The sequence below is a fragment of the Lagopus muta genome, chromosome 32 (assembly GCF_023343835.1).
Source record: "Lagopus muta isolate bLagMut1 chromosome 32, bLagMut1 primary, whole genome shotgun sequence".
Taxonomy (NCBI): Eukaryota; Metazoa; Chordata; class Aves; order Galliformes; family Phasianidae; genus Lagopus; species Lagopus muta.
The window spans coordinates 626,202-652,766 of NC_064464.1; the positions used below are offsets into that span (position 1 = coordinate 626,202).

The 26,565-nt window shown below is 50.0% G+C and overlaps 4 protein-coding genes and 1 long non-coding RNA gene across 5 annotated transcripts in view; 3 read left to right on the top strand and 2 right to left on the bottom strand.

Moving 5' to 3' along the window:
- Positions 1-26,565, top strand: part of LOC125686144 (uncharacterized) — a 118,873-nt gene that overhangs the window by 82,880 nt on the left and 9,428 nt on the right. The gene's annotated exons all lie outside the window — the stretch shown is intronic.
- LOC125686133 (olfactory receptor 14A16-like) lies at positions 106-2,272 on the bottom strand. Its single transcript, XM_048929820.1, has 2 exons — positions 2,226-2,272; positions 106-1,172 (listed from the first exon to the last, which is right to left on the bottom strand). Exon 2 carries the CDS (start codon positions 1,144-1,146, stop codon positions 178-180), a length of 969 nt encoding a protein of 322 aa, XP_048785777.1. The 5' UTR covers positions 1,147-1,172; positions 2,226-2,272; the 3' UTR covers positions 106-177.
- On the top strand, positions 6,473-10,168 carry LOC125686172 (uncharacterized). The gene is made up of 6 exons (XR_007373689.1): positions 6,473-6,577; positions 8,476-8,571; positions 8,677-8,712; positions 9,283-9,318; positions 9,651-9,713; positions 10,039-10,168. It is a non-coding gene; the product is annotated as an uncharacterized LOC125686172 (long non-coding RNA).
- Positions 13,559-14,530, bottom strand: LOC125686202 (olfactory receptor 14C36-like). Its single transcript, XM_048929944.1, has one exon. It carries the CDS (start codon positions 14,516-14,518, stop codon positions 13,559-13,561), a length of 960 nt encoding a protein of 319 aa, XP_048785901.1. The 5' UTR covers positions 14,519-14,530.
- On the top strand, positions 24,011-24,973 carry LOC125686134 (olfactory receptor 14J1-like). The gene has a single exon (XM_048929821.1). It carries the CDS (start codon positions 24,011-24,013, stop codon positions 24,971-24,973), a length of 963 nt encoding a protein of 320 aa, XP_048785778.1.

Consider the following 26,565-nt stretch of genomic DNA (forward strand, 5'->3'; position numbering starts at 1 on the left):
CAGTGTGTCTGGGTTACACTACATAGGTACAAGCTGGATAGGAATGGATAGGCATAATGAAGATTCAGTGAAAAGTTTAGAATACATAAAACACAAAATAAAACATTCAGTAAATAACACTTAACAAATGAATACATAAACCAAAAAAAAGACAGCGTGATTAAGTTAAAATCAGAATTACAAGTCACGTATAGAAATAGATGGGCAGTTCATTGTTTTCAAAACACATTTGGCCATTAGTTTCCACAGAGAATTCTTCAGCTCCTTATTCCTCATGCTGTAGATAAGGGGGTTCATTACCGGAGGTACCACTGAGTACAGAAATGACACCACCAGGTCCAGGGATGGGGAAGAGATGGAGTGGGGCTTGAGGTAAGCAACCATGGCAGTGCTGAGAAACAGGGAAACCACAGCCAGGTGAGGGAGGCACGTGGAGAAGGCTTTGTGCCGTCCCTGCTCAGAGGGCATCCTCAGCACAGCCCTGAAGATCTGCACATAGGAGAAAAGAATGAAAGCAAAACACCCAAAACAAAGAACTATACTAGCCACAAGAAGCCTAATTTCCATAACAAGGCCCAGTTTCGAACAGGAGAGCTTGAGGATCTGGGGGATTTCACAGAAGAACTGATCCACAGCATTGCCTTGGCACAGTGATTGAGAAAATGTGTTGGCAGTGTGCAGCAGAGAATAGAGAGCCCCAGTGCCCCAGGCAGCTGCTGCCATGCTGGCACAAGCTCTAATGCTTAAAAGGGTTTCATAGTGCAGGGGCTTGCAGATGGCAACGTAGCGGTCATAGGACATGATGGTGAGAAGGAAATATTCTGCTGATAACAGGAACAAAAAGAAAAAGACCTGTGCAGCACATGCTGAGTAGGAGATGTGCCTGGTGTCCCAGAGGGCATTGGCCATGGCTTTGGGGAGAGTGGTGGAGATGCAGCCCAGGTCGAGGAGGGCGAGGTTGAGGAGGAAGAAGTACATGGGGGTGTGCAGGCGGTGGTGGCAGGCTACGGCTGTGCTGATGAGGCCGTTGCCCAGGAGGGCAGCCAGGTAGATGCCCAGCAAGAGCCAGAAGTGCAGGAGCTGCAGCTGCCGCGTGTCTGCCAACGCCAGGAGGAGGAACTGGCTGATGGAGCTGCTGTTGGGCATCTGCAGTTCCTGCTGGGCCTGGAGTCCTGTTCAGAGTGCAGAAGATAATCTCAAGTCAAGACCATTCTCAGGGACACTTCTGCTACACTATAACAGTCTTTCTTTCTCTTAGGAAAATGTTCAGCTAGCATCATAACTTGAATTGAATTTCCTGAGCTTCACCATCCCTTCAGAACTAGAAGCTTAAGGAGTTCCTACTTTCCTCTCATTTCCTAATCGTTTCCCAGCCTCATGGATCTTTTCCTTTTATGAGCAATTTCCTTGTTTCATATCTTTCCTTAGTCTGCACTCAGAGTGCACATCCCTACCTCTGTGCACTTAAATTTGTTTCAGAGAAATCTGCCTGTTTGCAGGATAAGTGCATTCTTCATGTCTGCACAAAATGGCGATCATTTCAGCTGGTGCTGTCCTTTGGGAGAGGAGAGGCTGAAAGCACCTGAGGAGATGCGACGGCACATTGAGAAAGGTACAATTCAGGATTTGCAGAAATGTATTCATATTTCACAGCTCCTTTCAGATTTCTGCTCCCAGAACTTCCCCCATCCCTTGCAAGAGGAAATGGAAAATCCCTGCCTTCTCTCCTCTTGCTAAGCATCCTTGGAAACACCCTGTGGTGCATTGAAGCTGTGATCCCCCTGCCCCAGGCAGCAGCTGTGGCAGCAGAAGGCCTCTGCCCTGCCCTGCCCTGCCCTGCCCTGCCCTGCCCTGCCGGGGGCTCCTTCCCCCCACACATCTCCCCACAGCGCCCTGGGCAGCTCCCCGGGCAGGCTGAGTGCTGAGCCTGGCAGGCAGCACAGTCCCTGCCCCGGCACACAGCCCCTGGGGCACAGCAGGGACCTGCTCTGCAGGACAGCCCTGGGCACCCGGCTGCAGCCCCGGCTGCACAGCCTGCAGTCGTCCTGGGACACGCAGCCCTCAGTGCTGTGCTCTGAATCTGCAGCACAGAAGCCCTCAGCTGGAGCAAAACTTTTTCCATGATAAAGAAACAGAGCTTATGCAGCCTGATCTGCAATGAGATGTCTAAGTTTTAGTGGTCCCTCCAGTAAAAGCAGCTGCATTACCAGCAGCCAGAGACTTACCTTGTTAAGGGCTGTGAGAAATGCTTCTTCAGTGAGCTCACAGCCTGGTCACAGTGTACACATGCTGAAACCTCTCTCTCCTTTCCCTTCTGTCCTCACGTCACCTGCAGATCATTTACCCAGCCCTGCTAAGTGCTGCACTGGAGCTTCTCCTGGGCACAGCTGCCTCTGCAGTGCTGCCCAACTTGTAGGAGCTCCCTGTGTCCCAGGAGCCTGGCCCAGCTCAGCAGCAGGGGATGAGATTTCTTTCTCTCCCTGCAGATCTCCATGGCCATCCTGAGCTGACAGCTCCTGCAAGGCAGCAAGATAATCAGTGCAGAACGTACTTCAAAGTCAGCTCTATTCAGCAACACATCCAGAGGATTCCAAAAGCACAGTCATTCATACTGAATGATGTTTGACGTTTGATTACAGAAGCAAATGCCAAAGCTGGAAACCTTGGCTGAAGACCCATAAGAATGAAAACAACACACAGAGAAGAACAGGGAGAGTTTTACTTCCCCTTTCAAGGCAGCGAATCATTTGAGACAGTGCAGAATCATTTAGGTTGGAGTGGACTTTAATGATCACCTCGTTCCAAGTCTCCAGCCATAGGTAGGGTGTCCAGCCACCAGATCAGGCAGCCCAGAATCCCATCCATCCTGACCTTGAGTGCCTCCAGGAATGGGGCACACAGAACACTGTGTGACCTGTTCCACTACCTTCGACTAGAAATTTTCTTCCTAAAAGGTGAACTAAATCTCCCCTCTTTAAACACACAAACACTCAGCGATGACCAAGGTGCCTGGGGTGATCCCAGCTGTGTGCTGGTGCTTGTAAGCTGTGGTGGCAAATCTGTGAGACAGACACCTCCTTCCTGAGCATCAGCTGAGGGCCAGAAGCGAGGCATTGTTGGCCATCCTAAATGCCACCACAGCCCTGTGCTTAGGGCACACACTGTGCCTTTTTCTCCTGTCCCCATGGAGCATGTGGTGTTATTCTGCTGACCAAATGGATGAGCTCACAGCAGAAGAGCCAGCTCTTCCTCTTTGCTCCATCTGTGGCATACTCTGGAGTTCAAGGCATTACAAAGCTAGGACACATCTACATTCTTTCACTGATGACACCTTAGTGTGCTCTGTGCTCTCACTTGAATGGCATCAGAAGTCTAGGGTTATGACAGTTCCTAGACAGTTGACAGGAAGATGGCAAATCTTAAAGAAGAGGACAAAAGTGGACATTGGCAATTACAGAGCTGTCATTCTCACTTCAAAGACTGGTAAACTTAAGGAGAAAGTGGTGCGAGGAGTTACTGAGAAACACCTGAAGGACAATTCTGTCATTGGTCTCAGGCAATGCTAGATCACAAAGGTCCTGTTGAACTTAATGGCCCTTTATGACAACATCACTCATTGAGTTGACCAAGGGAAGCCAGTTATCCTTTAGGAGGTATCCTTTAGGATTTCAGGAGAGCCTTTGATACTATTTCTCACAGTATCCTCCTGGGCCAAACATCCTGCATACGGCTACACAGAAACATACTGTGATGGGTGAGCAGTTGGCAAATGGGTCAGACCAAAGAATTACAGTAAATGGGGTTCCATCAGTCTGATGGATGGTCACCAACAGGGTTCCCCAGGCCTCCATTTTAGAGCCAATTCTCTGTAATGTTTTAATCACTGACTTGCATGCAGGACTAGAAGTTGTTTTGAGCAAGTTTGCTGATATTACCAGATTGGATGGAGCTGTTGCCTCTATTGAGGTTGGAGAGGACTTGTAGAGTGTTGTGGACAAGTTAGAGAACTGGGTAAGCACCAACCACATGAGGTGTAACAAGAACAAGTGTCTGATTCTGCATCTGGTAGGGGCAACCTTGGACACAGACACTCAATGGTTATGGGACATTGGAGAGCAGTCCCACTGCAAGGGATTGGGGGTCCTGGTCAACATGAAATTGAACGTGAGTCAGCAGTGTGCCCAGGCAGCCAGCAAGGCCAACTGTCCCCTGGGGTGCATTGAGCATGGCATTGCCATGTGGGTGAGGGAAGGGATTGTCCTGATCTGCTCTGCACTGCTGCAGCCTCACCTGGAGCACTGGGTGCCTTTCTGGGCACTTCAGAACATAAAGGATGTAAAACTATTAGGGCCTGCCCAAAGGAGAGCACTAGAACTGAGAGATCTGAAGTTCAGAGTTTCATTGGGGTTGACTGCTTGTTCAGATTGGGATATTCTCACATCCCACATCCTGGGATGAGACACACTGCCCACATGGGACTTGGGCCTCACGGCACCCTTGCACCCCATGCAGAGTCTGGCAGCTGCTGTCCCCTGCTCTTTCAGTTGACATCACACAAACCTCCATCCCACTGCCCCAGGAAGGAAAGGCCCTGAGCCAGCAGGAGGGACAGGATCTCCCTGCCAAGGCTCTGGGGATCAGGGCTTGGCCTTTCTGCTTCACAAGACAAAGGAGGCTTTTCTCAGCATCACAGCCACCATCCCAGTGCCTTGGTCTGCCTGCAATCATGGCTTCCAATTCTCTGCTCTATCAAGTCCCTGCGGAAGCTTGCTTGTGAATGGCCGTCAGTGGGGCCCATTAATACTCCAAGAATCTTCACTGTTCCTTCTGACTTGGTCTTTTTGAGCACTTCGTGCAATCTTCTCTTGCACTGGAGGTTGATGGACTCAGCAGCAAATGCCCCCTGGGGCCCATTACAACATGAAGAACCCTCCTGTTCTTTGTCACTTCCATTCATCTTCTTCAGGTGTTCAGAACTTGTACAGCTAACTGGAGAGGTATCTGGACAGAGCTTAGAGAGGAAGAGTCCAATGGGCTTTTAAGATTTCCATTTATTTATTTACTTATTTTTCAGTTTAAACAAGAATCTAAGACAGCACTTGGCATGTGATAATGACCCAGGATGTCCCCTAATGAGCTTTGCCCTGTCACTGTGTGGACAAATGTCCTCCTCAAATTCCTCACCCCATTTCTACTCACATTGGCCCCATGCAACTTGCAGCACTTTTCCTCCCACGTAGCATGATATCATTCCTGGATTTCAGGAAAGCCTCTGATGCTGTCCCCCACAACACTCTCATGGAGAATCTGGCTGCCCACTGTTTGGATGGGCGTATGCTCAACTTGTGAAACACTGGCTGGATGGCTGGGCCCAAAGATTTCTGGTCAGTGGAGTTAAATCTAGTTGGCTGCCGGTCACAATCCGTGTCCCCCAGGGCTCGGTTCTGGGACCAATTCTATTTAACATCTTTATTAATGATCTTGATGAGGGGATTGTGTGCACCCTCAGTTAATCTGCAGACAACACCAAGTTGGGAGGGAGTGTTGATCTGCCTGAGGGGAGAAGGGCACTGCAGAGGGACCTGGATTGATAGGCCAAAGCAAACTTTGATTTCGATTGGGCCAAGTGTCAGGTCCTGCATTTTGGTCACAACAACCCCAGGCAACCCTACGGGCTTGGGGAGGAGTGGCTGGAAAGCTGACACAGCTTGCAGGAACAGAATGCTGCTCTCGAGAAGGGAAGATGTGGGCTGCAAGTCAGACACTGGGGTATTGATGTGCGGAATCAAACTGTAACCCAAGTAAGATTGCAAGATAGATCCACCTAAATTGCACACCATCTGGAAAAATGGTGCTACAGATATAGGCCAAACTCATGCATAATCAATAGTTTTCCCGAAATTCGGATCCATATTCATTACACCTCCAAGAGTTCATTAGCTTTCAGGCCCCCCACTCTTGTGCGTGTGTAGTGGGTCATGGGATGAAGATTTTTTGTCCTCCCCACAAAGGCTTCTGACCTTTCTCATTGTAAAATTCTGACCTTTCAGGGGGGGCATCCCCCCAAACTGGTTTCTTCTAGCCCTGTGGACATCTCATCACCTCCCTGCCAAATGTCCTCAGGTGCTCTCAAACCTTATCAGTATGGCCTTCATCCCCCTCACTATCCCAGACCCAGCATCTGCCATCCCTCATTTTCTAACAAGCTCTACATTCTTACTGCTATAAACCATCTCTAACTCTTCCCCTTCCCCCTCCTTATTCTCAGCCGTTCTGAAGCCTTCTTGCCTTTTCAATTTCACTTGGGGCCCTTCTCACCTTTCACCCGCAGATACAAAGGCGGCCACCAGGGGGCGCAGCGACCCAGGAGCATGGTGAGCAGGATGGGCTCCGCACGGTGGGGTCTTGTTTGCTGTGGGGTCTCGTTAAATATTTACCAGGGGTGACTTCTTGACATTTCTACGTCTTGAGTGAACACAAACCTCCAGGGGGGAATGCACTGCAAAATCCCTGCCGTGACAGTTCCCTGAGCAAGGTGACCTGCAGCCGTATCTGTCAGTAAAAGCAGGGGAGCCTGGTAAGCTGACTATAAGAAAAAATATCTGTATTTTGTGGAGTTCACGTGCTTTGCAGACTGTACTTGTCACTGGCAGTCCCAAAGAATCTGCAATCTATTGCCTGAAAAAACCTGAACTACTCCCTAATCTAGCCATGAGTTCTCATAGTGCATGGCCAAACTCTGTATGTGTGGCCGTGAGAGCCCATCCTGGAAACTTTGAAACCCAGAATCCTGGAATCCTAGAAACCTTAGAAACTTACTCACCTCAGTCAATATTCCTCATTGATGGCAGCACGGACAATTCATTGGTTCTTTCCAAAAGAACTCCAGAGTAGGAAAAATGCCACGTTGCATTTAAATACAGTGAATAAGGCAGCACTGATAAGCTCTGACAAGTACTGCGCAGAGCAGAATCAGCCCAAAGGAAGCTCTTCCAGCTGGCTGCTCTCTGGGCAATTCCCAAAGCAAACACTGAAGTGCTCTTTCCAGAGATAACCCACAACAGCTCTCTTATTTGTGGGAAATGCCCCGTGAAGCTGTGACCAGCTGCTATTCTGTCAGATGGAACACTTCAAATTGCCACATCACCTTTCCTTGAAGAATCCTTGAGTTGTTTGCCATTAATCAGTGCTCTATTATTTCTTTCCTTTCGTCTGGATAAAACAAGCTTCACTTTATCCAGGAGGCTGTATCATGACAGGAACAAAAACCATAGGACACCTTTGTTCTGCTGAAGCTCAGGCACACAGCCTGGTGACTACAGAATGCCAATTTTGACCCCCATCCTTGGATTCCCTGCCTGTGTGTCCGAATGACCAACTGTCCTCATGGACAGAGGCAGCACTACTGCTGTGTCACATATGCAGTACAGATTTCTGGATGTAACGTGGTGACTTTTGATGTTGGCTGTTTAAAGGGAGCAGAAAATACATGGCACATCTCCTGACATGACCTTAGGGGTCTCGTCCCTCCTAAACGATTCCATGATTCTGTAATTCTATGGTGCTGTGATTCTGTGGTTCTGATTCCATGGCTCATTGATTCTACGAGTCTGTGACTTCAGGTATTCCACGATTCTGAGATTCCATGATTCCAGAAGTTGTGGTCTTTGTGTTTGGCAGCAGTAGATAAAGAGGAAACCTGTCTGCCATAGCCCAGGTCTGTTATTCACTCCTGACCTCCTCCATGATCACAAAGGCACTGAGTGGACATTGCCAGCCTCCCTGTGTCTGTGTCCCCATCACCCACCTGTCGCCACTGCCCATCTATGCACTTCCCGTTCCCTGTCAACAACCAGTTCCCATTTGGCTGCACGTCCCCATTTCCCCATATCTCCATGATGCCTCCATATTGCCATGATATACTCATGTTCCCATGATGTCCCCATATCCCCATGACGCTCCCATGTCTTCATGCCCCATATCCCCATGATGCTCCTGTATCTTTATGCCCCCATATCCCCATGTCCCCTTGCTTTCCAAATATCTCCATAATTTCCTCACTGCCCACATCCCAGTTGCCCTCTCACTTCCCAGTGTCCCCAGATGCTGTGTCCCCAGTTCCCCCAGCTATCAGCCCCACACCTTGCTGCCTCATGGGACTCAAGAGAAGTCAGGGATGAGTCCTTGGACAAAGCCTTGATATGGGGACGGCTTCATGTCTGGGTGGTCCTGGGGGACAGAAAGGAGAGGGTGTGCTGGGTGCAGGGACTTGGGAGCTTTGGGCTCAATGCCATGGGTATCCCCACACCCAGTGTTCCTCCGCTGATCCCTGGCTCCCTCCTGTGCCCTGGGGCTGGGGCAGGGGATGACTGCATGCCAGGTCGGTCTGTGCCAAGGGAGCCTGCCAAACCCAGGGGCATGTGGGGGTTGTGGGAGGGACCCTGGGAGGATAAATGCAGCCCTTGCCTCGTGCAGCCTCACCCAGCTCCCAGAGCACAGAGGAAGATGAAGGCAGCTGCACTCAGCCTCGTGATGCTCCTCGCTGCCCTGTGCTGCACAGTGGAAGCTCAGGTGAAGCATCCATGGGGGATGTGGGCTGGGGCTGGAGGGGATAGGCCATGGGGGTCGCCGATGCCAAGGTCTCTCTCACTCTCTTTCCTACTCCTCTCCCCACAGCCACTTGTGCAAGTGCCGGACTCGGAAGTTGTTGTGGTGAGTGCCTGGGCAGCCACACTGATTGCACCCAAGGGTGGCCCTGCAAGGAGCTCTGCAGGGACAGTTGGGGTCTGTCCCTGCCTGCCAGAGGCCACCCCTCAACTTGGCACATCCAAATTCCTTCCCTTTGTACTCTAGTCCCCTTTGCTTTGGGTCCCCAAATCCCTTCCCTTTCGGGCTCCAAATGCCTGCTCTTTGCGTCCCCATATCCCATCCTTTTGGCACCAACAAATCTCCTTTCTTTGGCACCCTGATTCTCATCATCTCTTTATGTCCCCAATCCCCTCTGTTTCATTTTCCCTCATTCTCCTCTCTTTGAGGTCCCCATTCCTTTCCATTTGGCACACCCAAGCCTCCTGGCACCCCTATTCCCCCCACTTTGGGCCCCCCAAGCTCCTGCCCTGTCCCTATGTCCAACCCCATCCTGGGCTCCTCCATGGGCAGAGGTGCACGCAGACCTTGGCAGCCATGGGGTTAGGGGCAGCCCTAGGGACAAACAGGAGACTTGGGTGGGGACACCCAGTCTCACAGTTCCCTCATGGCTGCCCCTTGGCTCTTCTTCCCCAGCAACCTCCACCTGTCGCCGTTGACATTCCTGGTCCTGTAAGTTGAGGGGTGACCCTGGGATGAGTATGGGTCTGGGATGTGTTGCTGTCCTCTCTGTTTTCTTGGAACTTGGAGACACCCCTGGTGCCCCAAGGCCTTTGTTGGGCTCCCTGCTGCTGTGGGCGGTCAATGGGCAGAGGAAGGAGGCAATGGGGGCAGTTGGGGCTGAACAGCCTACAGGACCTTGCCTTGGCCATGGTGTTTTAGTGCCCACAATGGGTCCTTGCACCTTCAGGGTATCTCAGTGTGTCCCATTTTCCCCAGTGCTCCCAGTGTGTCCCATTGTCCCGGTGCCCTCAGTGTGTCCCTAACACCTCCTTTCATCCCAGGTCGTGCTCAGCGGAGGAGAGGAGAATCCCCCACGTGTGAGGCGCGTGGCCCTGCATGTCTAGGTGAGCAGCATGGGGACACCTGCAACCCCACAGGGCACTTGGGGGACCCTGGTGTCTGGTGTCCTTTAGCTCTGAGGACCAGGCATCAGGGGTGGAACGGGATGGTATGGAGGGGACTGTCCCTGGCCTGTTATAGCGGGATCTGGGCACTGTCACCTCCATACCTTCCCTTGCACTCTATGGGGTGGTGCAGAGGATGGGATTTGGAAGGAGCAAGCTCAGGGTGCCCTATGGATGGCCAAGGGGACCCACATCCTGCCCTGGGCCTGTTGGTGCTGCCAGTCCTTCTCCTCCTGCCCTAAGTCCTTGGGGACAAACCCTGCAGGGACAAGGCTTCTCTTCACCAATGATGCCCTCTGACATCCTCTGATGACCACTGCTGCCCTCTGATGACCAATGTTGCCCCCTGATGACCAATGAAGACCCTGATGATTAACGACACCCTCTGATGATCAATAAAGCCCTCAGCAAAGCTTCTCTCTGTGTATCTGTGTTCTTCTTCTCATGCTCAGCAGGGACCACTCGGATCTGTTCCTGCCTGGCAGTGGCCACCTCAAAGTGCTGGGAGAGATCCCGAGCTCCATGCCATGCACACCTTGTCCTACACCCCTGTGGGCTTCCCCAGTCTCTCATCATCTGCTCCAAAGTCCTAAAGGATGGAGCTCCTCATGCTGCTAAGCAGCCTCAATACCCTTCCTCTGTTCTCTCTCAGCTCTACCTTCCTGGTTCTCAAACCCTTCATCCTTTTCTCCACATCTCCACAAGGAGCATGGAGTGTGACCATGTCACCCTCCTTTAACCCCTCTCTTATTGCAGCCACCTGTCCCTCCTTTGGGTCTGCTTCATTCCTTTTCCTTCAGTACCCCTACCCCTAAAACCCTGGGAGAAGAACCCTTCTGCACGGTGAGGGGGGCTGCAGGCCTGAGTCACAGGCCCTGGACCCAGGTCACTTCCTTGATGTGCTCCTCAGAGCAGAGCAGGAAGCAGCCCTTCAAATCCATCTCACATATCTCTCCACAGAGATCAGGATCTGATGTGGCACCATGCCAAAGGACTTCCAACAGTCCAGGTAGATTTTTGTACGGGTCTGTGTCACTGATGTATTGAAAAAGCATCCACATTATCATTCTGACCATAAAGAGCTACAGCATTTAATGAAGTATTGGGAAAATACTGACTTCTCATTTAGATCCTTAAAATATTGAGCTAAAGAAAACATAGCAAATCTCAGGACTAAGGCTGTGTTATAGCAAAACGCATCTTTTTCCAGCACACACAAAGAAATTGTTTATTAGATTGTTGCTTTGCTGACAACAGGCACCTGGTAGATAAGTGTGCTTCTGTAACTTAGCAACCTTCACTTTGGGATCCAGAGAGCTGTTATTGGAATGGTCTGGAGTTCAGCACATGGCCAAAGCATTCAGAAGTGAATCTTTACCTGAAGCAAAGTGACATAATACACTGGTCTGACAGAAAGAACAGAAATAATTGGTACACAGAATTATCTTAGGAAGTTATTGTTAAATATTAGGGGGAAAAAAAAGAAAAAAAGTTCAGGATGTGAGAGGACAAAACTGAAATCCAAATATAGCATACCACTTCAATTAGAGTAAATAGGTAAGGAATAAGAGGGTTGTGAAATCCTAACAGTGAGCAGATTTCTGTGTTGGAAATCATCTAAATTATATAAAATATTAGTCACATGTGTCGTGGGTTAGGTGTAGTTTCATGTAATATTTTAAGGTGAGAGGGACACTGCGTTCAATAGCTGCTCCAAAGTCTGAAGGAAAAACAACAACAACAACAACAAAACCCTGCATCTGATCCATAGCCATTACCACACACCATTTGTTGTCATGGGGTTTTCAGCAAGGAAAGAATAAAGCACCCTTATGCCACGACTCAGGAATTGCTGAACCGTGTTTTTCCCCCGTCCTGCTGAGGAGGGGCAGTGACAGAGCAGCACAGGGGGCACCTGGGAGCCAGGCAAGGTGAGCACAGCGCAGCTGGGCGCTGAGTTCCAGGTGATTTTGAGGTCCCAGCCCTGCAGCTTGAGGCTCCGTGTGCCTTCCCTTCTGCAGGACAGCCCGGCCCCACCGCCCCACAGGCAGCCCCTGGCAGCTCAGGGCAGGCACTGTGTGGGGCAGCATGCGTGCAGTGGTACAGAGATGTGCCCCCAGCACAGCCCCCAACACCGCATGTAATCCTTCTCACAGCACCTACCTCCTCCCCTTTATTTCATCTTCCTCTTCATCACCGTGCACCCTGGCTCACCTTTTAGCTCTTTTCCCCCAATTTGAAAAACTTCCATTGCTTGTTTTGCCACAACCAGCCACTTTCTATCTTGGTGCACTGTAACTCCAAAAGTTTATACCAAACTCAAGAGCAAGTCCTTGCACCTGGTGGATGCAAATTGTGTGATTTCAGTGCTTCTGTGAAGCGTGTTTATTGATAAAAACAGAGCTGTTCACACACCAAGCAAGGCTAAACTGGGAAGATTCTGATGACCACACTCTGATTCCTTTTGCTAATGTAATAAATTGGTCCTTAGGCTAATATATTGATCTTTTTTGCTAATCCAGCCTGTTTCAGCTCCATGGTGCTTACTGGCATCTCATTTCACTGCAGAAACAGAGATGGAACACAGGCTGTGAGAGAGTCAGCACTGACCCAGAGTTCATATGTACTCCAGGAGAAAGAGAACATGACTCACGTGCAAAGAGAGGCTGAGAGATCTGGAGTCATTGAGTCTGGGGAAGAGACGTCTCTAGGGAGACCATATGGCTGCTTTTCACAGCACAAGTGACTACAAGGGAGTTGGGAGGGAATCTCTATTAGGAATGAAGTGATGGCACAAGGGGTAACAGCTTAAATGAAAGGAGAGGAGATTTAAATTGGATTTTCAGAAGAAACTCTTTCCTATGAGAGTGATAACGAACTTGAGAGGTTGCCCAGACAGGTTGTGGCAGTCCTGTCCCTGGAGCAATTCAATGTCAGTTTGGACGGGGCAAGAGAAAGGTGTCCCTGCTCATGGCAGAAGGATTGGAACTGAGTGATTTTTGTTGTCCCTTCCAACCTAAACCATTCTATGATTCTATGATTCTACAGTTCTCTGTTGGTGGGAAACAGCAGGAAAGAGAAAGGGAAAATTGCAGCTTGGATGGTAGAGACTTGGATGGTGTCAGGACCTCACCTCCCCTCAGTTTCTAATCTAAATCACACCTCTTTTAATTTAAAACCATTCCCCCTTGTCCTATCACTATCTGCCCATGTAAGTAGTTGATTGTCCTCTTGCTTCTAAGCTCTCTTTAAATATTGCAAAGCTGCAAAATGTCCTCCTTAGAGCTTTCTCTTCTCCAGGCAGAACAACTGCAACTCCCTCAGCCTCTCTTCATAGCAGCGTCCCGAGCCCTTTGTTCATCTTTGTGGCTTTCCTCTGGACCTGCTCCAAAAACTCCACATCACAATCCAGATGGGGCCTTCTGAGGGCTGAGTAGAGAAGGACAGTGCCTTCCCTCACTCTGATGACCACCACTCTGTTGATGAAGCCCAGGGTACAGTTGGTCTCCGGCTGCAAACACACATCTGGCTCCTGTAAGGGTTTTCATACAACAGGAGCCCTAAGTCCTTCCCAGTCATATGGACTCCAGGAGAAAAAGAGCAGGGTGATGCCTCATAGAAGTGGAAGGAATCCAAACACAGGTTTAGGAACATGATATCCACTGACAGTAAATACAGACACACATATATATGAACAGCAAAGGAAAAAGTATATATTAATGAAAAGAAATACATAAAATAAACAGAAACGAGCATAAAATAGTGTCATTGTGGAGAAGACAGTATCATATGTAGAGACAGAATAAAAGCTTATGCCTGCTGAAATGTGGCCATGACATCATTTTCCTCACTGCATCCCTAAGCTCCTGGTTCCTCATGCTGTAGATGAGGGGGTTAAATGTTGGAGGCACCACTGAGTACAGAAATGACACCACCAGGTCCAGGGATGGAGATGATATGGAGGGGGGCCTTAGATTGGCAAAAAAGCCAGTGGTGACAAACAGGGAGACCACAGCCAGGTGAGGGAGGCACGTGGAGAAGGCTTTGTGGCGCCCCTGCTCAGAGGGCATCCTCAGCACGGCCCTGAAGATCTGCACATAGGACACAACAATGAATAAAAAACATCCGGATAAGACAAGGACACTACAGAAAATAAGCCCAACTTCCCTGAAGTAGGAATTTGAGCAGGAGAGCTTGAGGATCTGAGGGATTTCACAGAAGAACTGATCCACAGCATTGCCTTGACAGAAAGGCAGTGAAAATGTATTGGCAGTGTGCAACAGAGCATTCAGAACTCCACTGGCCCAGGCAGCTGCTGCCATGGTGGCACAAGCTCTGCTGTCCATCAAGGTCCCGTAGTGCAGGGGCTTGCAGATGGCAACGTAGCGGTCATAGGACATGATGGTGAGGACAGAATATTCTGCTGACATGAGAAAGACAAACAGAAAGGTCTGGGCAACACATCCTGCATAGGAGATGTGCCTGGTGTCCCAGAGGGCATTGGCCATGGCTTTGGGGAGAGTGGTGGAGATGCAGCCCAGGTCGAGGAGGGCGAGGTTGAGGAGGAAGAAGTACATGGGGGTGTGCAGGCGGTGGTGGCAGGCTACGGCTGTGCTGATGAGGCCGTTGCCCAGGAGGGCAGCCAGGTAGATGCCCAGCAAGAGCCAGAAGTGCAGGAGCTGCAGCTGCCGCGTGTCTGCCAACGCCAGGAGGAGGAACTGGCTGATGGAGCTGCTGTTGGGCATCTGCAGTTCCTGGGCATGGAGTCCTGTGCAGAGTGCAGAAGATAATGACAAAACAAGACCTTTTTCAGGGACTCTCCTCCCACCATACTATAAAACCTTTTCTTTCTCTTAGGAAAATGTTCATTTAATTTGAATTTATTTTCATGAGTTTCAACAACCCTTAAGAAGTACAAGATTAAGGAGCTCTTACATTCCTCTCATTTCCTAATCACACCCCAGCCTCCTGGATGTTTTCCTCTTTGGAACAATTTCCATGCCTCAGATCTTCTCCCCGTCTGCACTCAGAGTGCCCATCTCAGCCTCTGTGCATTAAATCTCTCTCTTAGGGAAAGCTGCCTGTGTGCAGGATAAGTGCAATATTCACATCTGCTGATAATTTTGGTAATTTCAGCTGGTACTTTTGGAGAGGAGACGCGGAAAGCACATGAGGAGCTTTTTCATATAATAGCAGATTGAGGAAGGTAGAATTCAGGATTCTCAGAGATGTGTTCAGATTTCACAGCTCCTTTCAGATTTCTGCCACCATCTCTTTCCCCTTCCCTAAGAACAGGAAATGGAAAATCCCTTCTTTGTCTCTCCTCTTGCAACGTGCCCCTGGAAACACACTGGCATGCAGTGTGTCTTGTGAACCCCCTGCCCCAGGCAGCAGCTGTGACAGCAGAAGGCCCCTGACCTGCCCTGCCGGGGGGCTCCTTCCCCCCACACATCTCCCCACAGCGCCCTGGGCAGCTCCCCGGGCAGGCTGAGTGCTGAGCCTGGCAGGCAGCACAGTCCCTGCCCCAGCACACAGCCCCTGGGGCACAGCAGGGACCTGCTCTGCAGGACAGCCCTGGGCACCCGGCTGCAGCCCTGGCAGCACAGCCTGCAGCTGTCCTGGGACACACAGCCCTCAGGGCTGTGCTTCTGATGCTGCATCAGGAAAGCCCTCAGCTGGAAAAAGGTCTTAATCCACACTAAAAAAACCATGGAGTTCCTTCAGCCTGACCTGTAATGGGATGTTGCAAATTCAGTGATCCCTGCAGTTAAACCCAGTACACTGCCTGCAGTGAGAGACTTACTTGTTAAGGGCTGTGAGAAATGCTCCTCCAGTGAGCTCACAGTGCCACACTGCCTGTCAGGTCTCTTCCTTATTTCCTCTACCTGTCTCTTGCAGACCATGCCCCCAGCCCTGCTGTGTGCTGCACAGGAGTTGCTCGATTGCACTGTTGTCTCCCTGAGACACTGCCCACTTGTAGGAGCTCTTTGTGTCCCAGGAGCCCGGCCCCGCTCAGCAGCAGATGATGTCATTTCTATCTTCCCCACTGATGTCACTGGGTCTCCATGGTCAACAGCTTCTGAAAGACAACAGATTCATGACTGTACTTCTAAATCTGCTCAATTAACCACCAAATGTGCAGTGGACAGTGACTGATTCCAGACATATGGTTAGTCCTACCAGAGAATGTTTGCTTAAAAAGGGCACACAGACAAGGACAGTGGACTTTCCCTGGGAAGAGCAGTCATCCAGCTGAGTCAATGCAGGCGTCTCATCCCTACATGGAAACCCTGAAGCTGAAATGGGATTCAGCACCCCACAGACCCACTGGAGTTTCAGTGATTCCTCTGGAATTCAGTTCAGATGTGCACAAGGAGTTGCCTGCATGTGAGCTCCTGCTCTGAGTCCTTGGTCCTTCAGCAGGGAGTCAGTTGCTCACACACAGACCCTGGTGATGACCAAGGTGCCTGGGGTGCTGCTGGATGTGTGCAAGTGCTTGTGCAGTATGTGGGAATCCCTGAGATAGACACCTCCTTCCTGAGCATCAGCTGAGGACCAGAGAGGGGATAGAGCTATTCTCAGCCATCCTAAATGGCAACAGAATCCTGCTTTTAAGGCACCCACTTTTACCTTCTTTACCCGTCTCCATGGTGCGTGTGGAGTTATGCAGCTAACTAAATGGCTGAGCTCACAAAAGAAGAGACGGATCTTTCTCTGTTCTCCATCTGCTGAATATTTTGAAGCTCAAGGCACTACAGAGCTGGCACACATATTCATATTTCAACTGATGAATTCTCAGAGTTCTATGGGCATACACGTGAATGGCATCAGAAGCAGCCGAGTGCCATGCCAGTTCCCTAGGTGGTCCAGCACACACGTAGATGTGTTATGCAGCCATGCTAGGAACAATGGTGCTTGTTTCTTTATGTGCTTTTACACTAATGAGAACACCAACACACGCTGAGCTAGAAGTCTTTGTTCCGTTGCAGTCCTGAGCTCTTGTTTGGACCACAGGGACATGGTTAAATGGCTTCCACAACTGGACTGCAGCACAATGGGTTACAGAGTTTTTGTGATGGATGAGTGAGGAGACAAGGAAAGGTGACTGCGCTCTGGGAGAGTGCACTGAACTTCTCCTGGGGATGGCAGAGCAGCCAGGTCAGAGCAAATGGTAATGGCAACCAAAGGAGACCAGCAGTGTCTGTTCCTGGCTTCCTGATCAGAAAGAGCAAGTGGAAGGTGCCCTCTGCAGACAGATGGGAGCCTCATCTTGTCAGGCCATTTGGAGGCCATTTTCACTGCAGTGTCTGCTGCAGGGACAGCACAGCAGGGCATGCACCATTGAGGAGATCCCTGGAGAGCACAGATGGCAGCTTCTTGAACAAGCCATAGAGGAATCCAAGAGGAGAGGTGCTCTGCTGGATCTCATATTCACCGGCAAGGAAGGGCTGGTGGGGAATGTGAATGTGAAGATGAAAGTGAACCTGAGCTGCAGTGGCCATGGGATGGTGGAGCTGAGGAGCCTGAAGGGAGGGTAAAAGACAATCTCACAACCCTGGGCTTCAGAAGAGCACACCTTGGCTTCTTCAGTTCTCTGCAGTACAGCAGGGAAAGGCTTTGAGGGGAATTGGTTCAAAAAATGCGGTTACAATATAGGGATCATGGCTTGAAAGCAGAATAAGCCCATCCCAAGGAAAAGGAAGCCAAATACAAATGTCAGAATTCCTGCATGACTGGGAATGGATTGCACTGGTCTCACCCAAATATAGAAAGGAAGCGTGCAGGAAGTGGAAACAAGAAGAGGTCACCTGTCAGCAATGCAGAGACTTTGTCCAGTGTTCCTGCTGAGATGAGTTTAGGAAAGCCAGAGTTCAACCGCAATTGAATGAGCCCAGGCATATCACAGGCAAGAATGGATTGAAGAAATACAATGTAGTCTACAAAAGGAAGGCTAGGGAGAATGTGGGTCCAGTGTAGAATGGGGCAGGGAACATCATGAGACAGGACATGGAAAAGTCTCTGACATTCATTACTTTCCTGACCTCACGGTTTATTAGTTGGTCTGGGCTTCTTGGAATCCTGGGTGCCAGAGACAGGTGGGAAATGTTGGTGCAAGGCTGATGTACTGTTGGAGAAAGAAGAGGAGATCAGGGAATACCTAAGCAAACAGGATCCTGTGTTGGAAGAGGCTGACAAGTATTGTAGGATTTTTGAATGGTTTGGATTGAAGGATCCTAAAGCCCATCCAGTTCCAACTCCCTTGCTGTGTGCAGGGCTGTCACACAGTAGATCAGGATGCCTGGGGCCCTTGACATCTCAAACATCTCCAGGGGTGGTGCAGCCCCATCTGCTCTGGGCTGCCTGTTCCATACCAGCTCCATGCCTCACATCCTGATCTACGGAATGTTGGAAATTCCTTCCAAACGTCTAATGTAAATCTCTCTTTTGGTTTATTGTGTTTCATCCTTGTCCTATTATTCAGAAATGCTGTAAGAAGTCAGTCTCCATCTTTTTTATTGGAACAAGACCATGGGTAGAAGATGTAGGGGAGGCATAATGCAGGGTAGTGCCTCCACATTTCAGATCCCCAGAACAAGGAAGATGTCTGCAAGTGAGAGTTGATAAAAATGTGTTAACACTTCTCAACTTCAAACATTCTCATGTGTCATCTCTCTTATTACGCAGAAAATGCTCATATTTCAGGGGATATTATTTTTATTTATTTAATTTCTTATTTTTCCTGAAAGGACAATGCTTTCCAGGACACTGTTTGCAGGACACAAATACCTTCAGGTACAGGATACAGACAGTGGTGCCAGTGCCAATACCCTGTGACCAATGCCCAGCATCCACCGCTGCTCTGCCCTGCTGCTTATTTGATGTCCCTCATCCTCCAGGTGTCTCCAGCTCTCCTAAATCAATGACCGTGGTTCAGGCCATGTTTTCAGCAGGCCATCTGGACACATGCTCTTCCCACTGCTCTCCAAATTTCCCAATCCCTCGCTCTTTCTTCACTCCAATACCTCCCAACTATCTGGCTCATCTGTGACCTTCAGGGGGATTACAGGAATTTGCTCCATCTCTACAAAGGCTGGAGGAGCCTTTGATAACTCCTCAACTGTGATTCTACCTATCCCTGCCTATCACTGCCTAACTCATTTCTTGTACAAATACTCCCTGTGAAAAACAAGCCTCATTAGATGCAGCTTGGACAAGGCATGCAGTTGATCACCGTGTTTTACTGTTCGTTCAGTTGCATCACATTTCCTTCGGTTTGTTAGCAAAAAAAAAAAAAAAGGAAATCTTTCATTGTCCACGTGCAACTGGTTCTCTGAGGAAATTCGGGGGGAGTTGGTGCAAAGGATGTTTAAAAGGGAACAGATGACTGCGGAGGAGAGGAGTGATGTGAGGAAAAGTGATGCAAGTCCCATGAGGCCAATGTGAGCAGAAATGAGGTGGAGAAGCTGAGGAGCAATTTTGTCCACACAGTGACAGAGAAAAGTTCATTAGGGAACACCCTGGATCAATATCAATTGCCAAGTGCTGATTAAAATCCTTGTTTAAACACAACTATATATAAATAGTAAATGAATGTCTGTTGGATTCTTCCTCATTAAGGTCTCTCCAGATACCTCTCCAGTTAGCTGTACAAGTTCTGAACACCTGAAGATGAACGGAAGGCACAAGGCACAGGAGGCTTCTGTGGGTTGTAATGGGCCCCAGGGGGCATTTGCTGCTGAATCCATCAACCTCCAGTACAGAGAGAAGATTGAGTGCTCAAAAAGACCAAGTCAGAAGGAACAGTGAAGATTCTTGGAGTATTAATGGGCCCCACTGAGGGCCATTATCAAGCAAGCTTCCCCAGGGACTTGTTAGAGCAGAGAATTGGAAGCCATGATTGCAGGCAGACCAAGGCAGTGGCTGTGATGCTGAGAAAAGCCTCCTTTGTCTTGTGAAGCAGAAAGGCCAAGCCCTGATCCCCAGAGCCTTGGCAGGGAGATCCTGTCCCTCCTGCTGGCTCAGGGCCCTTCCTTCCTGGTGCAGTGGGATGGAGTTTTGTGTGATGTCAAATGAAAGAGAAGGGGACAGCAGCTGCCAGACTCTGCATGGGGTGCAAGGATGCCGTGAGGCCCAAGTCCCATGTGGGCAGTGTGTCTCATCCCAGGATGTGGGATGTGAGAAGGGCCCAGTCTGAACAAGCAGTCAATCCTAATGAAACTTTGAACTTCAGATCTCTGAGTTCTAGAGCCCTCCTTAAGACAGTCTGCCATCGTTTTATGTCCTTTATGTTTTGAGGTGCCCAGAATTGCACCCAGTGCTCCAGGTGAGGATGCAGGTGCTGAGTCAGGCACTTGTTCTTGTTACACTTCATGTGGTTGGTGCTTACCCAGTTCTCTAACTTGTCCACATCTCTCTGAAAGTTTTCTCTACCCTCAGTAGAGGAAACAGCTCTACCCAACTTGATATCATCAAATATAACATCATTTATATCAACAAATGTATTCAAAACATCTTCTTAGTCCTGTAGGCAAGTCACTGATGAAAACATTATAGAGAACTGGCCCTCAATTGGAGCCCTGCAGAACCCTGCTAGTGACCATCCACCAGCATGATGGAACCCCCTTTGATGGAGCCATTTCAGCCAGACCCACCGGCCAACTGCTCACCCATCACATTATGTTTCTGTCTAGCCCTGTGCAGGAAAATTGTCCAGAAGAAGTATCTAAGAAAGAGCATCAAAAGCTTCACTGAAATTCTCAAGAATAACCTCAGTTGGCTTCCCTTGGTCAACTGGATGTGTGATCTTGTCATAAAAGGACATTAAGTTTAATAAGACTTTCCCCTCATGAACTTGTGTTGGCTGTGACCAATGACAGAATTGTCCCTCAGGTGTTTTTTCGGTAACTCCCAGCATCATTTTTTCCATGATTACATCAGGTACTGAAGTGAGACTGACAGGTCCAGAATTGCCTAAGTCCTCTTTCTTGCTCTTGTTTAAAACTGGGAAATGCTTGCCAGCTTCCTGTCATCTGGGAAATGGCATGACCCTAGACTTCTTCTGATGCCATTCAAATGAGAGTCCTGAGCAGACTAATAAGGTGTCATCAGTGAAAGCTTCACAGATGGAGCTGAGAGGAAGATCTGGCTCTTCTGTTGTGAGCTCATCCATTTGGTCAGCAGAATAACACCCCATGCCCCATGGGGACAGATGCAAAAGGCACACTGGGCGCCCTAAGCACAGGGCTGTGGTAGCATTTAGGATGGCCTCCCTTCTGGCCCTCAGCTGATGCTCAGGAAGGGGGTGTCTGTCTCACAGATTTTCCACCACAGCTTACAAGCACCAGCACACAGCTGGGATCACCCCAGGCACCTTGGTCATCACTGAGTGCCTGTGTGTGAGCAGTGCAGGCCCTGTTGAACAAAGACCAAGGATTCAGATGAGGGGCTCCCACACAGACACCTCACTGTGCACATCTGAACTCAGCTAAGAGGACTCCTGGCTCCCATGGTTCTGTGAGGAACTGATCCCATTTCAGCCCCAGGGTTTCCACCAGCAGATGGGATGAATAACCCCTGAGTTACGGTGAGATGGCCTGATAGAATCAGAACAAATGGAAGTGCCTTTTGAATTTGAAAGGGGAGACTGAGGTTAGATGTTAAAAAGACATTTTTTACACACAGGCACAGGAAAATGTTGCCAAAAGAGGCTGTGGGTGAACATCCCTGGAGGCATTCAAGGTTGGAATGGATGGGATGCTGGGCAGCCTGATCTGGTGGTTGGCCCATGGCTGAGGGCTTGGAACTAGGTTGTCTTTAAAGCCCCCTCCAACCTAAGACGTGCTGTGATTCTTTAATGCTATTGCAGCACTTACAGGTCACGAGAGGAGGTTTCCAGATTTGCCATTTGTTTCTCTTATGGTCAAAATTCTTCTTGTAGGAACAACCGTGCTTTTGGAATCCAAAGGATATGTTGATCAATTGAGCTGACTTTGAAATATGTTCTGCAGAGACGACCCTGATGCCTTGCAAGAGCTGACAGGTCAGGAGAAACATGGGTATCTCCAGGGAGAGTAGGAAATCACATCCTCGTCTGCTGAGCTGCTCTGGGCTCCTGGGAAACAAGGAGCTTATAGAAGTGGGCAGCACTGCAGAGAGACAGTTGTGCCCAGGAGCAGCTCCTGTGCAGAACGCAGCAGAGCTGGAGCTGGGAGAATGATCTGCAGGTGACAGGACAGATGAAAGAGATCTCACGGACTATGTGTCACATTATCCTGTGAGCTCACTGGAGGAGCATTGCTCACAGCCCTTGAGAAGGCAAGTCTCTTGCTGCTGCCAATGTAGTGGATTTTACTGCAGGGATCACTATACTGGGAACATCGCATTGCAGGTCAGGCTGCATTGTGGATTAAGATCTGCTCCAGATGAGGGCTTCTGTGCTGCAGCATCAGAGCACAGCCCTGAGGGCTGCGTGTCCCAGGACGGCTGCAGGCTGTGCAGCCGGGGCTGCAGCCGGGTGCCCAGGGCTGTCCTGCAGAACAGGTCCCTGCTGTGCCCCAGGGGCTGTGTGCCAGGGCAGGGACTGTGCTGCCTGCCAGGCTCAGCACTCAGCCTGCCCGGGGAGCTGCCCAGGGCGCTGTGGGGAGATGTGTGGGGGGAAGGAGCCCCCCGGCAGGGCAGGGCAGGGCAGGGCAGGGGCCTTCTGCTGCCACAGCTGCTGACTGGGCAGGGGGATCACAGCTGTACTGCACCGGGTTTTTCTAAGGGTGCTTTGCAAGAGGAAGAATAATAAGCCTATGCTTTCTCTTTTCACTTGCCGTTGTGGGAATAGAAATAGAGGTGGTGATTTCAGAGAAGAGACTAAGCATCCTGTGTCATCACATTTAACGAGGGTTACCAGGACACACAGCAAAATTTCTTTAATGCTTCTCCATGCATACAAATGACCATTGCTGTATGTCCAGTGTCACCAGGGTCTGCGTGACCTGGCCCTGGGCACCAGCTCACACCAAGATGGCCCTGGGCCAGTAGGGGACTGTAGGGCAGAGCTGGGCAGAAAGTGGCTGGGATGTGCTCTGTGAGCTCCAGGGAAGGGATGTGGGGGCCGAGAAGCAGCTGCAGGCAGCGACAGCTGCAAGCAGCAGAGATAGGGGCAGGCAGGGAGAGGAGAGTGCTGACTGCAAAGCCTGGGTGGGGGAAATGGTCACCTCACTGCCATCCCTGCAGTGCAGATACCTTCCCTGCAGCAACTCTTTTGTCAATTTTCACTGTCACCCTGGGCATCCGTTCCTAGTGTCATGAGAACTTGATTAAGAGTTGCATTAGGACTCAGCAAGGTGTGGGATGGGGATTCAAGTGGAGCTTAGACACCCTCTGATAAACACTGTCTTTAGGGCTAGGAATGAGATGACTCTTTCTAAGACACCCCATGCTTTTGGCTTTTGACTCTGCTCCTGTGGCTCCTCCTGGGCTGCAGTCAAACCTAGACAAGGGTGCAGCTCTGCCATGGCGGTTCTGTGTTATCCAGCAGTACCATGGAGACGATGCCTGGGTGTTAAGGCCAAGGAAATGTTGCTGGATGGCAGTGTCCCTGATGAGGTAGAGAGAGCTGAGATCCTCCTCTGGAACAGTGAGCAAATCAAGAGACTTTGAGTTCTGCCCATCTAACTGGGATTGCTCTGCTCTTACCAGCACCCAGAGTCTTGTCAGGGTAACTCCTGAGTGTGACCATCCTCCAGTGATACAAACACAGATATGGCACTGATCACTTGGAAGTGAGGGGTATGGCCTTTGCCTCCCTGATCTAAAAAGATTCATTTAAAGTGTCTCAAAGTGATCAAGAGGATTTCTACCTTAAAAACATTCCTCATGAGTGCTGGGGCAACTAGAAAAAATAGAACAATATCCACAGAGCACTGCTGACCAGTTTGGAGAAAGTTGTGGGAAGCTCCTTGATATCTCAGGTTTTGAATCTGAGATCACTCTGTATTTCGATTGCTTTATTGCTGCCGAGCAAGCCTGACTCATCCACAGCCTGCAACAGAGCTCCTTGTGCAGCGTGGAAACATCAGCCAACAGCAACCAGAGCTCAAGGCATGTAGCAGAAAAGATCTGGCAGAAGGGAGGGAGGCACTCTGGGAGGTTTCAGAAGACACAGAGTAGGGTTTGCCTGGGGAGGAATGAAATAACATTTTCCTGGTTTTCCCTCCTCAGACAGGTGACTGTGTCACAGGCAGCAGATGCCCAACAGCAGCTCCATCAGCCAGTTCCTCCTCCTGGCGTTGGCAGACACGCGGCAGCTGCAGCTCCTGCACTTCTGGCTCTTGCTGGGCATCTACCTGGCTGCCCTCCTGGGCAACGGCCTCATCAGCACAGCCGTAGCCTGCCACCACCGCCTGCACACCCCCATGTACTTCTTCCTCCTCAACCTCGCCCTCCTCGACCTGGGCTGCATCTCCACCACTCTCCCCAAAGCCATGGCCAATGCCCTCTGGGACACCAGGCACATCTCCTATGAAGGATGTGCTGCACAGGTCTTTTTCTTTTTGTTTTTGTTCTCAGCAGAGTATTGCATCCTCACCATCATGTCCTATGACCGCTACGTTGCCATCTGCAAGCCCCTGCACTACGGGACCTTGATGGACAGCAGAGCTTGTGCCACCATGGCAGCAGCTGCCTGGGGCACTGGGGCTCTCTTTGCTCTGTTGCACACTGCCAATACATTTTCTCAGCCACTGTGCCATGGCAATGCTGTGGATCAGTTCTTCTGTGAAATCCCCCAGATCCTCCAGCTCTCCTGCTCAGCATCAGATTACTACAGGGAAACTGTATTTATTGAGGTTAGTGTTCTTGCCATACTTGGATGTTTTATATTCATTGTTGTGTCCTATGTGCAGATGTTCAGGGTTGTGCTGAGGATGCCCTCTGAGCAGGGACGACACAAAGCCTTCTCCACATGCCTCCCTCACCTCACTGTGGTCTCCCTCTTTGTCAGCACTGACTTTCTGGCCTACATGAAGCCCCCATCCATCTCTTCCCCATCCCTGGACCTGGTGGTTTCATTTCTGTACTCAGTGGTGCCTCCAACACTAAACCCCCTCATCTACAGCATGCGGAACCAGGAGCTCAAGGATGCAGTGAGGAAAATGATGTCATGGACAAATTTCAGCAGGGATCGTCTTCTCATCTGTCTCAACAAATGATTCACAGTCTTTTCCTCAACATGACTATGTTATCATAGAATATAGGGTCATCACCCTCTCAGTGAAAAACTTACTTTTAGTATCTAACATAAACCTCCCCAGTCTCAGTTTAAAACCATTCCCCCTTGTTCTGTCACTATCCACCATCATAAACAGCTGTCCTCCCTCCTCTTTGTAAGCTCCTTTCAAGTACTGAAAGGCCACAATGAGGTCTTCCTGCAGCCTTCTCTTCCCCAAGCTTAACAAGCCCAGTTCCCTCAGCCTTTCTTCCTAGCAGAGCTGCTCCAGCCCCCTGATCATGTTAGTGGCCCTCCTCTGGACCCGCCCCCAGAGCTCCATGTCCTTCCTGTGCTGTGGGCCCCAGGCCTGGACACAGAGCTGCAGATGGGGCCCCACAAGAGCTGAGTAGAAGGGGACAATCACCTCCCTCTCCCTGCTGGCTCCCTTTCTTAATGCAGCCCAGAACACAACTGGCCTTCTGGGCTGCAGGCGCACACAGCTGACTCATGTCCAGCTTCTCATCCAGCAGGACCCCCAAGACTTTCTCCACAGGGCTGCTCTCAAGAGGTCCTTCTCCAGGTCTGTATAAACACCTTGCATTGTCCCAGATGAAATGCAGCACCTTGCACTCAGCCTTTTTTAACCTCATCAGGTTCACATGGGCCCACTTCTGCAGCCTGTCCAGGTCCCTCTGGATGGCTTCCCTTCCCTCCATGGATCGACTGCACCGCTCAGCTTGGTGTCATTTTTAAACTTGCTGAGGGTGCACTCAATACCATCATCTGCATGGTTGATGAAGACGTTGAAGAGCATCCATGGCAAGACTGACCCTTCAGGGATGCCACTTGTGATCGGTCTCCACCCTGACACAGAACCATTGACCACAACCTTTGGCTGCACCTGACCAGCCAATTCCTAATCCATCGAAAAGTCCAGCCTTCAAATCCACACCTCTCCAATTTAGAGAGAAAGTTGTGGTGAGCTCCGCTTATCCTTCACTAAGCAGCAGTGAATCCCTTTTCCTCTCAGGTCATACAGCTGTTCAGACTTCAGCAAGCACTCCTTAGTCATGGTGAGCAGGATGAGAATTTGTAGGAAAAAGCGATCCCTAGAAATTCTATTTTTGACCCACATATTTTTGGCATTCATGTCCAGATGCCAACCAGCACTTCTGCATTAGAAGTGATTTCATCTGATACAATCTGAAAAGAAAGCCTGACCCCACACCATCACCACATTCCCATGTTCCCATAGGGGTACGTCACAGAATGACAGAATCTCACGATTGTAGGGGTTGGAAGGGACCTCCAGAGATCATCGAGTCCAACCCCTCTGCCAAAGCAGGTTCCCTACACCAGGTAGCACAGGTTGGCATCCAGGCAGGTCTTGAACATCTCCAGAGAAGGAGACTCCACCACCTCCCTGGGCAGCCTGTTCCAGTGCTCCGTCACCTCACTGTACAGAAGTTCTTGTGCACATTGGTTCCTTCATACATTTGTGCGGAACTTCCTATGCTCCAGTTTCCGGCCGTTTCCCCTTGTCCTGTCTCCACTCACCACTGAAAAGAGTCCGGCCTCGCCATTCTGCCCCCC

Bases quoted from the DNA above. Each gene is read 5' to 3' on its own strand.
- LOC125686133 (XM_048929820.1), bottom strand. From the start codon at position 1,146: ATGCCCAACAGCAGCTCCATCAGCCAGTTCCTCCTCCTGGCGTTGGCA.
- LOC125686134 (XM_048929821.1), top strand. From the start codon at position 24,011: ATGCCCAACAGCAGCTCCATCAGCCAGTTCCTCCTCCTGGCGTTGGCA.
- LOC125686202 (XM_048929944.1), bottom strand. From the start codon at position 14,518: ATGCCCAACAGCAGCTCCATCAGCCAGTTCCTCCTCCTGGCGTTGGCA.